This window comes from Semicossyphus pulcher, unplaced genomic scaffold (genome assembly GCF_022749685.1).
Source record: "Semicossyphus pulcher isolate SPU_LCO1_2020_fin unplaced genomic scaffold, fSemPul1.0.p SCAF_1, whole genome shotgun sequence".
Taxonomy (NCBI): domain Eukaryota; kingdom Metazoa; phylum Chordata; class Actinopteri; order Labriformes; family Labridae; genus Semicossyphus; species Semicossyphus pulcher.
Genome location: NW_027211603.1, coordinates 20,606,378 through 20,619,578, shown reverse-complemented (window position 1 = coordinate 20,619,578; position 13,201 = coordinate 20,606,378). Strand labels below are relative to the sequence as shown.

Here is a 13,201-nt window from a genome sequence, read left to right as displayed (position 1 = left end):
GATACCATGGACTTAGCTATACATTAGCCTTCTGTGTTTGTTAATGTGTGTGAGTGGACCCTGAGACAGCAGGAGGCTGGAGAGAGACACGGGTGTTCTGCACTCTCAGAGTGTGCAGGTACTCTTTAAGGCTCATCCCTCTGTGCCACTCAGTAAAGTAGCATCCACACAGCAAAGGCCAGGGAGACCCATCGAGCCTGCGCTTGGGATTCCTCCCTTCCAAGGTGGCAGCCTGTCTCACTCGCTAACAGAACATTCCGGTTTTTCTCATTCCTGAGTGGAACAGAGCCATGTGCGACACAGTGGGAATAGCCTCCTTCAATCCTCTTCCATCTGCTTGGTTTAGTTAAATCTTTCCTTTCTCTCCTATGGACAGGAAAGAAACCCAGTGGAAAATATGGTTGCAATGCTAGAGAATGCATATCCATACACAGTACTCTACCACTAAAAATATACTGTATATGCATACTGTATATACACATGTATGAAACAATGGATTTAAAGTACCTATAAAAACTTTGCAAGTAAAGAAAGAAATCCAGTAATGAGGTGCATAAAAATAATCTGAGGGGATTCTTCCTGGGTACGTAAAAGAAAGAGAATCAGTCTGATGTCTGTGTGTGTGTGTCTGTAAGGGTCGATGCCCTACATGCAGAGGCTACGGGCACAAGTAACTGTGTGCTGCTGAGGTAGAGTGGACAAGGCCGGAGCTGACAAAGGGGGCAGGGGACAGCCCAGCGGAAATGGCCTTCCCTGGTGCTGATGGGCAGTGTCTTGAGTCCCCATTCCCCAGATGCTCTGACCTCAGCACACAACGCACTGTCTTTGGGGAGTGGAAGCCATTGGTTAGCCCTGTGTCCTGCTGTGGCTCTATGTCTGGCTGGTCTCCCGTGCCTTCTAGCTCCCCGTTGTGAGTAGCCACTAACTTTATCGAGGGAAGACTCAAGGGGCTTTGCTCCAGTGATAGTTTTTCGAGAGTGTCGTCCTCTCCTGGCTGGCTTCGCTGGCTCAAAGGGGAATATCTGTCCTCTGGTAATGAGTGTCCCCCGGTGGTATTAGTATCTGTCTCCCTTTGGCTGCCCTCCTTCTCTTTCTCCGTCCCCGGGTCTGACAGCTCTGAGTGAACAATGACTTCTGCCTCCACCTGGTTACTGCACATGGATGTACACAGACGATCCTCCATGTCCTGCAACAAAAAAATGTCAATGTTACTTCAAATTCAGTGTCTAAAAAACTTCTCCTATATGTGCATTCTTTCACCCAGTGATGTTTAGGCTGGAGTTGCTTATCAGTCAATCTTTGTGAGTTGATTGCACAAAAAGAGTCTTTGATAATAGTGTGACATTAATAAAGATAGCTTGATCATTCATACCGTGCCGTTATTAGTAATTAGCTTGTTGATAGCCCCATTAATGAGTGTTGGAGAGTCTTCTGTTATGGTGTCTCTGTATCTTGTGATTCTGTTGGCCCAGTTATGGCTCACAGAGCCGTTCCAAGCAGCCTGCAAGAGGAACAACACAGTGGATGCACCAAAATTACAACAATTATTCCTCTATCAACACATGACAAAAGTAAGAGAGTATCCAAGGTCCATCTGGAAGAGAGCTCCCCCTTTTGACCTTGGGTTCAGCTGCAGGGCTATCCTCCCCCTCCCCTGGATTAGCACTTGCCATCAGGCTCTGATCCTCAGGGGCCTCTTCTAGCGGCTGACCAGACTCTTGGCTGCCTGGGGGCATCAGCGTCTCCAGCTCGTGGTTATCGCTGCACTCTGGCACAGTGGAGGGAACAGGGCTGCCCCCTCTCCTGTATTGTGGGGTCACAGCTGTGGAGTCCAGGCCCCCAGACACCTCCCTATGTGGAGCAGAGAAGAAAGGGACAGTATAGGAGTCGGGGCACTATAATGGACTGAGTGTTAATACAGTTGTAGAGTTTTTTTGTGTGTTTAAAGTACTAGTACTGACACTCTGGTGTTACCTTACCTAGACTTGCCGTTACGAAAGCTGAAACACATGCAGAGGAGGATGCATATGAGTCCCAGACACACACCCACTATGATGCCTGTCACTGCATGGATGTCCAGCTCTGTTAAAATAACATGAAACATATGACAGAAGGAGCAACAACACAGAGTGTACTCATAGCTACCCATAGATCTATATGCCATGTTGGTTTTCATATTGGATATTTGACCCATATGAAGAACTCCATCGTATGTAAAAGTATAAAAGCATTTTAATGACATATTTAGTTTCAAATACTGTTTGGCTCAGACCTTATGTAGAGACACTCTCAAGAATGTATTGATTTTTTCATTTAAGACAAGATAATAGTAGCAAAGAGATTTAAGACAACATTCGACTAAAGAGAGCAGCCATTCATTGATATTCATTTATTCAGGGAATCTCTGGCAGCGTGAACATAGAGAGGAGAGGAAACAGATGGCAGGAGCTCTCACCCACCCACCAGTATCTCATTCATACTGAACACTGGCAACACTACCACAGTCTATGTGAACAAATAAACCTGTTACTCTGTCTTTTTGTGAAGGATTTGGCCAAAAAACAGACAACAAGAATGCATTCTCAAAGCTTCATCAAGCTTCTTTTTACATCAGGGAAGTTTGATGTTCAGATATTTCAAATATTTTTTTGTCAATTATTTAATACTCACCCTTTACACGCTTTGATAAATAAAAGTACCGTCTGTATAAGCACTATAGGTCGGCATGTACAACACTCCTTGCAGGCATGTGTGAGAAAGACATAAAATGCAAAGCGTAAACTAGAAAAAGTATACAGACTTTTTTCAGTCTGAAAGGACGTCGTAGGGAAAATGAGCTTGACAGGCTCACGTTGGATAATAGTCGACAGGAGACTTAATGGCTCTGTATTTATGACTCCCTCAACACAAAAGGGGCATTAAATGATTACAGGTAAAGCTTAAGTGCTGACTGATGGAATTAAAAAGTGTATAATGAGATGCTATGCTTGAACACAAAGTGACATAAGAGTAAAGAAAGTGCTTTTCACAGCTATTCTGCTGGGTACAGAGTAATTCAAAGCCCTCCCCCGGGGGTCGCTGATGAGGCCGTCCCTTTGAAATCCACACTTAATATTATCCTGAAAATGCAGCAGAATAGAAGTGAAATAACAGTGTCCTGCTGGGCTACACTTTCCCTGCTGGCAGGGACAAATTACCTACTTTAATAGGAAAGACTGTGTGCATTAGTATGGATGTGAGAGTATAGGTCTGTGTGTGCAGATGTATGTGTACGTATGATGTGGGTCTGCTTATGGCCTAAGAAATTTGGATCTTGGAAGCACTTGAAAACAAAATTGTTTTATTTAACAGTTATTGAATACTTAATGCTGAAATTCATACCACAGAATGTACAGCACTGACATGTTTCACTTTCTTTATAACTTTTGTGGTCTCCTCTTTGACATTTCCAAGGTTTAAAGACCCCCTCCAGAGAAAATCAAGTGTTTAACCTTGTGAACATCTCCATGTGGTGTTTTTCATGTGCTCCAAGACATATCAGGGACAACATCAGCAGCCATCTCCATGGCTGGGCCTGTCTGCTTTTAAACTGCAGTGTGCCAAGGACAGGCTGAACAACACGTTTTCAGACTGGCAGGTTTGAGACATCACAAACCTAAGGAGCCAATCCCGCTAATTGACGCTATGCTTATCATTATGTGCAACCTATGGCAACCGCTTTGGCGATGTGTCAAGCTAGCTAAGTTTCAACAAGTTGCCACTAAACAGCAGAGATGTGTTTTGTTTTTGCAGCGGAGGAGGCGGTTGAAAATGTGCATATTGGGCGAGGACTATGCAGTTTGTGGAATTTTTAATGAAGGAGAAGGAGGAGATGCTTTGGGAGGATTTTAACAAGGTAATTGAACATATTTTGCAGAAAAAACACATCAGACACTATTATTTCAAGCAGAGCATTTTATATGTCTTAAAACATGGCTGGAGCTGGTCTTTAAAGCTCGATTTAAAATATTATTTTTTAACAGATCAGGTAGTCATTGCTGTAAACACTGAATGGATTTGCTTAAATCAAGCAGCCAATCAAATTCTGATCTAAAAATTCAGTTTCTGTCTTTCAGATTTGTTGAATCTTAACCTCTCTCTCTTTTAATGAAGTTGTCCACCTGATAAAAAAGTGTAACAGTTTACACTGACCACCCTTAACTGACCCTTTATCTTATATCTTGTGCAATTTGAGACGTACCGTATTTCTCGAGGGGTGTGTGAACATCCTTTACAGGTGAGTAAGGCCCTGGCCCCACCTCGGTAGATGCCCCCAGCTTAAAAAAGTAATGGGTGTCACTGGACAAACCCTGAACCTCCACACTGGTGATTGTCCCTGAGAAAGATACAGAGAGAACTATTGTCAAGGCCCAAGCCATACATTTAAAGTCGCACTTGAACTGAATGAAAATATGAGACAAAATTTCTGCAGAAGAGTTTTGTCATGCTAGCTAACACTCACCATCCTGGGAGAGGTTTTCCCACATGTGCTCAGGCTGGCTGAGGTTGCCACTGTACAGGATCCTGTAGCTGATGATCATACCGTTAGGCTCCAGCGGAGGGCGCCAGCTCACCAGCACAGAGGAGGAGTCAAGAGCACTCAGCTGCAGCTCCTCTGGAGGTGTTGAGGGCCCTGAAGGAGAGAGGACGACTGGGTCAGTAATTAGAGCCCAGAAATGAGGCCTCACAGCTGCACAGTGTATATTGCCCTGGTGGGGGATTTGACATGTTGTGTGACAACCATCTGCGCCCTCATGTCCACACCACCTGGGTACAGCAGAGAGGGGACGAGCAGGGCAATGGGGGGAATGGGCTGTGATAGGGTGATGATACATGGTATGGAGAGCGTGCAGGGTGACTGGTGGTAATAATGTCATTAAAAGCAGCCCTCTCTGCACTCAGCACCCTTACTTGGCTGGCTGACAGAGATGCTGGCCAACATAAGAGTCGCTACTACACCTGGGTATTTCATTACAGCCAGTTATCAGCCATTGATGCCAACCCCTAATTCCCATGTCCACTGGCTTTTGGCCAGCCAACACTCTGAGTGCACACTCACTTGCATGCACAGTAGCACTCATGCACAACTTCACATGCATATATTAAAGCATGTGCAGGCCTCAACAGGCAAAACTTTAACATCTTAACTTCCCTGGTTGGAGACCAAGATAAAAAAATACTGATAAGTATTGATACGTCTATCAAGTGCAGCTGATGACCCAAAAATTTAAAAAGGAAATGTGCACCTCAAGAACAAATAAAGCAAAGATAAATTATGCGTAACACTTTTAGCATGCAACTTCTATTTTTGGGAACACTGTTGTTCTGCTTGTGCTGTTAGGTTAAAGGACTCGGTCGAGGTCACTAAGGCTGTGATGGAAAGGGTGTTGCCATTCATCAACCTCAGGTGAGAGACAAAAAGGCTTAAAAGTGTAAACTCAGGTGAGTAAACGCAATGAAATGTGTGTTTTTGGGGCTTATGAGAAAGCTTCCCATGTTAAACATCACTCCACAGATAGGAGCACAGTAGGGACTCACGGTCAGACAGAGTAGACTGCACCACTGTGCCGCTGAAGGGTCCCATCCCGTCCACACCGTTAGACTGCACCGCCAGCTCATAGCGGGTGAAGGGCTTCAACGCCCCAAGCAGTATCTCCTGAGCAGAGCTGAAACACACAAACACAGGAGAGTCCTGAGGTTGTGGTGCGTGTTTAATACCTGTACACCTCCAGGACCCTGAGGCGTTCAGGTAAAATTGTGGCCGACCCCTCTCACCCCGGACACAGTCTCTTTGAGACCCTCTCCTCCGGCAAGAGGCTGCGCTCCATCAGGACCAAAACCTCACGACACAGGAACAGTTTCTTCAGTTAATTCAGATTTATGCGCTACATTAACGCACACTGTTACACACGTTGTTTTTAATTTTATACTGTTTGCACTACCATCATCTTGCACAAACCTGCACATCTGTAGCGCTATCTGAATAGTTTTATAACATATTTTTTATATTTATTCTACTTAAGTTCACTGACAGCAGGAGTACTACTGTTTACTACCTTTTAACTTATTTTTATTCTACTTGTCTGATTCTGATATTATAACCCGACATAAAAAATACTTTTAATTTAGTCTTATTAGCTTGTCCAATTTGCTGTACCCATCTAGGCTACTTTAGATATTACTATTTAAAGTCATCTCTTATTACCTGCCTCCTGCCTCACTAGGATTTGCTGTGTTACGCCTGATATTATCAATGCACCTCTTTACCTGAAGAACATATCATCACTCGACAAAACTCTTGTATAAATCTAATACGACAAAAATGGTGAAGGCAGGAGAGACTTAGAGAAATATTATGTGCTGGCAGTTAGTGGACTCATCTTGACACTTCTTTTTGTTTATGTTTAAATGAGGCTTCAAAAGGAGCTCCTCAAAGCTTCTCAAAATATAACAGAAGTCTTAAAGGGATTTTTCCATATTACAGAAAGAAAGGCAGAGGAAAAGGTAAAAACATTTTTAAGAATTGCTACTCTGGTAGATATATTAAATTTAATGTAGCTGAGCGTTCAACCAGGAAGACTGTTACTACTCATTCATTCATTAGCATCATTCATTCACGTCACGTTCCCTCTCTCCCGCTCTGTCCTTCCTGTCTGGTGATCAGCTGATTATGGGCGTATACTATTTAAGTACTAAACCAACCAGATTCAGCCTCAACGTCTGTCGACCAATCATCTGTTCTCCTCTCTTCCGCAGACAGCTTTGTTCACTGATGATTACGCGCATTCATTGTATTCCACAGTGGCGTCATATTCATCAACTTGGAACTTTTAACTTCTGCGTGCTCCTCTTGAATCAGTTATTTGTTCATGCGACCTCTGCACTGATGTTGCTCTGGTCTTTATTACATTGAAAACTCTGACAACAATCGTCAAACTTTCGTTGTTGCAGTTTCCTATGCACCAGACATAGTACGTAGTCATTCTGTCACGTGGTTATTCTGTCAGATGGTTATGTTTAAAATGCATCATCAGCCTTGTGGCTGTTTTTACTTGTTTGTTGCATCTTTAATGCTCACGTTTACTTGACTATCCCCTTTGTTGCAAATGTTTAATAATCATTGCGCTGTGTAATTTGAATTTTACATCAATTGCTCTCATTCTTTACTTTCTGTTAAATGTTATGTTGCTTCTGGTAAATACTTCAACTCCTGGTCAATGCTGACTTTATCGAACGTCTCTGTTCATGCCTGACCATGTCAAACGGTTCCTTTGTAAGTTACCTGGTAGGTAAGCTTTTCATATAACTGGTGGTGGTGATGCTATGTGTGATGTTGCTAATGGGTGGTGGAGATGCTATGTGTGGTGTTGCTAGTGGGTGGTGGTACACGTGTGCGTCATTGTCACAAGGTCTCATGGCTGGGGAGGGCACTTACACACACCATGCACTTGGTAAGAACATATAGATCATATAGGTTCCAACATGCACCTCACGTATGGGCCACGCAGCCTTTGTCAACTTAACTTAACTTAACTTAACACTCAGCCTTAGTGGTGCGATCAGGTCATCGGACCAGCATACACCTCACATAGGTCTATTGTGACCTCATCATGCACGACCAATTGCTGGTCAAAGGTCTATCGTGACCTCATCATGCACGGCCAATCGCTGGTCAATCACTAGTCTATCGTGACCCCATCATGCACGGCCAATCGCTGGTCAAAGTCTATCGTGACCCCATCATGCACGGCCAATCGCTGGTCAAAGGTCTATCGTGACCTCACTCATGCACGGCCAATCGCTAGTCAAAGGTCTATCGTGACCCCATCATGCACGGCCAATCGCTGGTCAAAGGTCTATCGTGACCTCACTCATGCATGGCCAATCGCTAGTCAAAGGTCTATCGTGACCCCACTCATGCACGGCCAATCGCTGGCTCTTAATGTCTTCGTGACCTCACTCATGCACGGCCAATCGCTGGCTATCAAGGTGAATGTGAATGTCTAATCGTTTTAATAAGGCAATCAATTATTCATGTTACTGTGTTTTATTCTTAAAACTCTTCTTAGAATCCTGTTGCTGCCCGGTGAGGTAAGGCCTGCATCACAGAGAGTGGTTGTATGGCTCTCCTGTCATTTCTTCACATTATTGTTTTGGGGGGTATCATATCCTGCTGTCGGCCTCTCGACATCTTCAAGTACATGAAGACATCACGATGGAGTCTAATCAAAAGACTTTGCACAATTCATTCTTTCCAAACTTGTAAATAAATAATTGTTCAATCTTAATGAAGTCTCTCCTGATTGAAATATAGTCTTTATATTTCTGACTTTGACCTCGCCTCTAGAGATAATGAACACACCTTTTTACCTTCCTCTGCTTAAGAATGCCTGAGCCACTCTTTTTTATCATAGATAATATCATGCTTCTTTTAAAGGTATTTATTTCAACACAGTTATCCAGGGCAAGTATCTCCTAAACATGACAGACATGATTACATTTCCGTGGTTGCCCCCTGTTTCTGACCTGGTGTGGTAGGAGACCAGGGAGGCGTTGGTGGTTCCTGCCGGGCTGCAGCGCACTGTGTAGTTGATGATGCGTACGTTGCTGAACCGTGGCTTCTCCCAGCGCATCCAGATGGAGGTGGAGCTGTTGGCCGTGGCTTTGATGCTGCTCGGGGGCAGGGGAGGTGGGCGCATGGGTGGCGCTGATGCTTTAACACACACACACACACAGAAATGTTTGGCATGAATCTTGGAAAATATAAACATAATTTGTTATTATTTTATTGCCCCATACAAACTGATGAGGAGGGATGGCGGGTGTTACTCATTCATCCATTTATTTATGTACACATGCACACACAGAAAAGATCAATCTTACGTCCTGGGGCCTTGTCTGTCCGTCCCTTCCACACGGCAGCTGCTCCTTCTATCTGCTTGTTGAAGGCCCAAACCTTCACCTCGTACTGCCGGTCAGGGACTGATACACACACACACACAGAGGTAGAGCCAGATTGAGATGGACAAAGACCAAAATACAATCAGGGAAAAATATAGTACTTTTCCAGTCATGCATGCTGTATACATATGTGGCCAGAAAGACATTAATATAAGGCCCAAGATTAATCTAAATGCAGTCATACATTTTGATCACTCTAGTTGCTGTACCTATGTCTATCCTTCAGACAACAGGTGGCAACTGTGCTACCACCTGCATTTAAATGCTTTAACCTGCAAGACAATTTCTAAGTTAATAATCGTTACTTTTTACGAGAGAGGCCTGACATTCTTTGCTCCTTATTTTTAAGTTTAGTTAGTTTTTAAATAAAATATAAACTTAGTCTGCCCGGGGTGCAAAAACAGCATTTCCCTTGATCAGACCTGATGAGACTGCATAAAAGTAAGGCATAATATTAAGTCAAAGGTTATAGAAAAGAATATGAGATCTCTGCTCTGTGTTTACTGTAAAATTTCTGCTTGTGTGTAGCTGGAAACATGGAAACATAATGGACTTAAAAGCACAGCTTTACATTATGAGAAACCTGTGTCCACTTCTTACCCAGCCCAGTGAGGAGATGATACTTGGCCTTCTTACGCAGCCTGATAGTGTGTGTCTGTGTTGTCCTCTCTCCATTGGCTGAATCTTCGGCCTCCAACTCTCGACAGGACAGCTTGTACCCAGACACCAGTGTGTGATTGGGTGAGGGGTGCCATGTCACATTGAGTGTGCTCACTCTGGCTCTGACTTTCAGCTCAGTCGGGGCAAAGATCACTAAAGTTTGGAAAAGAAGAAAAGACCAAAATTTCATCATGACAACATTAACATAACCTCCAGGCTCTAAGTACAGCTGTGTTTTGACTGGTCGCTTGTGGGAAAGATTCCCAAAATATGCCTCTAATCAGAGCCATTCAAAAAGCCAAGTACAAATGTCTGTAGTATAAAAAGATCCTTTAATCTGAAATAGTTATTGTAAGCAAGATATACGGTATTTATTAACACGATAAAAAGATTGGAAGGAGAGGGGTAGAAACTAAACAGGTCCAGTGTGCTTCTTACCCAGAGTGTGGTTGCTGTGGTTGTAGTGGGCTAATGTTTGGTGCTGGGCCCACTCGGAGGGAACTCCAAAGCCGACGCCAGTTCCAGCTGCGATCCTCAGTCTGTAGGCCTGGTTGGGCTGCAGCTCTCTGAGTGTGAACTGAGTCTCATTACCTCCCACTTCCACTGAGAACACAGTGTCCACTGTGGGAACACATGATTGACACACTCACACAAACTGTACACACAGCATATTCAGTCATTTCAAAAAAGGAGTACACGTCAGACACTTGATCTGCATTTACACAGCACATACAGATAAAGGAGATGTCATTTTTCCAACAGCTTGAATCTTCTTATATGGAAAAGGTAAAAACATGGCCTGGGAAGCTGGTATTGCCTCCTTGAAGTTATTATCTCGAAGTTCTCAGTTTCGTTCTATTTGGCGGCACCTTATGGCGATAAAAGGCAATTGCGGGTACATACGACCCAGATATCCAGACGTCAGTTGGCTCCCTTTGTTACGGTTGTAAGTCTTGATTTTCCTCGCTGACGGTCACTTTTCCTTTTTAGACTGTTTGCTTCATCTGAGCGTTTAATTTGTTTCCTTTTCTTTAGATTTTCACTTATTTTTGAAGTTGTATCTGTAGTCATCGATCTTTTCTTTGTTTGTTCAGCCATAGTAGATTACTGTTTACTCGCAACACTTGCAGAGACCGGAAAAGCAGCCGCTTAGCTCCGCCTACCCTCTCTGACAGACCAACCACTGCTGGGTGAAGGAAAACGCGTCACTAACTGGGCGCCGCTTGTGATTTTTTCAGCGAATGTCGCCACAGACACCCAATCCATAATAATACTATATACTGCAAATGCAAAGGCTTTCATCAGTGGGCCATAGGCTCAGTCACCATTGTGTTACCTCATTTGGCAATAGATAGTGACTTAACAGACATTTATTTACATGAAAATCTTCAGGACTATTACTTTAAGCATGATTACTTTGTGTAGATGTTTTGAACATCTGATTTAAGAAAGAACATTAAACTGTTGAAAGGTGAACCTCTGGTAAAGAGTCACTTTTTGGTCCATTAGCCAAACACAGATGTAGCAACCTCAGCCCATAACATTTCCACTCCCATGCTTTATAGTTAATATTACTATACTTCAAATGCAGCATTTGGTTACAGCAAAGATGTCCTCTGTTGCTCTGACTCATGTGTCCAGAGCATTTTTTAAAGAAGCAAGTACTCATTGGCAAACTTTGCTCCTGCTCTGAAGACAGCAAAGGCTTCCTCCTGCCAACTCTCCCATGCAGGTTAAATGAGTGCAGTCTCTACATCTGCACCGTGACACCAGGGTTGTAAGAGCTACCTGTGCACACTGTGATGATATTTTGGGTTTTTGGAGACTTCTTCTTAGCATCATACAGACTTCTCTTTGGCTGAAGCAGCACCCTTTCCTAAACAAACCAGCAGCAGCTTGAAGTATTCTGCACTTGTAGATGATCTTACAGACAGTGGGGTTCTTGAGTCCAAATATTTTACAGATCTTTCCAAATGCCTTCGCAAACTCCTGGACATATACAACCATTCTAATATTGAACTATTTTTAATCTAGGCAGGATGATGCAGCACACTACCGCTAACCTTGATGTCTGATGTTTCTGTATGGCCGTTCCTACAGCATCCTCCCTTAAGGTACACTCATTGCCGGTACCTGATCTGGCTTAATTGTTTCTAATTTAAAGTATTTTAAAAGCAGGGGTTCACATACCTTATCCACATAAAAAAATCTGCCTTTTTGTTTGTTTCAAATGTATAAAGGATTATTTCTTCAGTTAATACATAATCACTGAAAGTACATCACCTTTATCTACAGGTTTTGTTTAAATGAAAATCAAACGTCCAGACAGGTTGAAGAGTTAACATGATGTGGTTTACTTCCTCTTTCATGTGACTGTATGTATCTACTTGTGCTGTATCTGACTATTCTGAAGTTGTGAAAGTTTTATGAGACAAAATGCATGGCTTTCTTCTTCCTTGGGATTGATGATTCAGAACAGAATCACAGAATAAAAAGCATGTTCTTTAACGTGTTGTTCCTGCAATTGTTTCAGTATATTGTTGTCTCAAGGTCTGTTATGAGAACACATTTGTTCAGAACTTGAACTCCCTGCATATTCTTAAGAGCTTGGTATTCAGAAAAATATTCTATATACTTTTGTCTAAATGTTCTTAAGCCTTTCATACAAATGTCTCAGCCTCTGCACGGAACATTTATCAAGTATTTCATTAAGTAGGCTTTCTTTTTTGTCAGATCAAAATGTCCTTTTTCTCTGATCAAACTGTAAAAACTAAATGGTCAGATTTCCTGAATCACATTCTGTGTCAGTGAAATGTGCTTTTACAGGCAGTACAGAACGACTTGCTGACCAGGTGTTACTCACCCTGATCCAGAGTGCTGTACTCAATGCGGTAGCGGGTGACAGCACCTCGACTGTGCTGCGAGGACAATGGATGCCACATGAGTCTGATGTCTGTGGGGGAGGTGCTGGCTATAGACAGCTGAGGAGGTGCGCTTGGCACTGCAGGACGAAATAAAGGACATAATCAACTCAGAGATTATGAAATTCTAAAATAAAGTAACCCACCAAATGTCATGTAGATTTTGAAGCAAAAAAGCTACTTTGAGTCCTCAATAACCTGCTTTTACTACTTTTAAAATAACTACAAAAACTGGTGCTTCGTGAGAGGAAAGTAGAGATGATTCATGAGCTCTTTAAATTCCTGAGAAGACACAAGGTTGGCAAACCAACAATGTTTGCAATGTGAGTCAGTGAACCATCGAAGGCTGGCCTTATTTTACCTGTGTATCTACTTTTTTACTAACCGTCCTCCAGCATCTCCACAGTGACAGACATGGATGGGCTGCTGGCTCCCATGGGAGAGTAAGCCACCACAAAGAATTTGTAGGCAGTGTGGGGCATCAGCTCTTTGACGTGATACTCAGTGGTGTCGTTGTTCATCGCAAACTGATACTCCACATTATCTGAGCCTGAAAGGAACAAAAACACTCAAATAATTCTGATTTTATTCAGGAAAATTGGACTTAATGTATGACTCAT

General features: G+C 43.0%; 1 protein-coding gene across 1 annotated transcript in view; it reads right to left on the bottom strand.

Annotated features, from left to right (window-relative positions):
- Positions 1–658: 658 nt before the first annotated feature.
- igdcc4 (immunoglobulin superfamily, DCC subclass, member 4) overlaps positions 659–13,201 on the bottom strand; it is a 54,125-nt gene continuing 41,582 nt past the window's right edge. Inside the window, exons 8-20 of the mRNA XM_069662746.1 lie at positions 12,967–13,131; positions 12,524–12,661; positions 10,099–10,281; positions 9,601–9,813; positions 8,923–9,021; positions 8,566–8,752; positions 5,578–5,705; positions 4,502–4,672; positions 4,241–4,375; positions 1,980–2,082; positions 1,671–1,851; positions 1,373–1,501; positions 659–1,186 (exon numbers count right to left, since the gene is read on the bottom strand). Coding sequence (XP_069518847.1) covers positions 659–1,186; positions 1,373–1,501; positions 1,671–1,851; positions 1,980–2,082; positions 4,241–4,375; positions 4,502–4,672; positions 5,578–5,705; positions 8,566–8,752; positions 8,923–9,021; positions 9,601–9,813; positions 10,099–10,281; positions 12,524–12,661; positions 12,967–13,131 — 2,360 coding nt within the window. The remainder of the gene's footprint in view (positions 1,187–1,372; positions 1,502–1,670; positions 1,852–1,979; positions 2,083–4,240; positions 4,376–4,501; positions 4,673–5,577; positions 5,706–8,565; positions 8,753–8,922; positions 9,022–9,600; positions 9,814–10,098; positions 10,282–12,523; positions 12,662–12,966; positions 13,132–13,201) is intronic.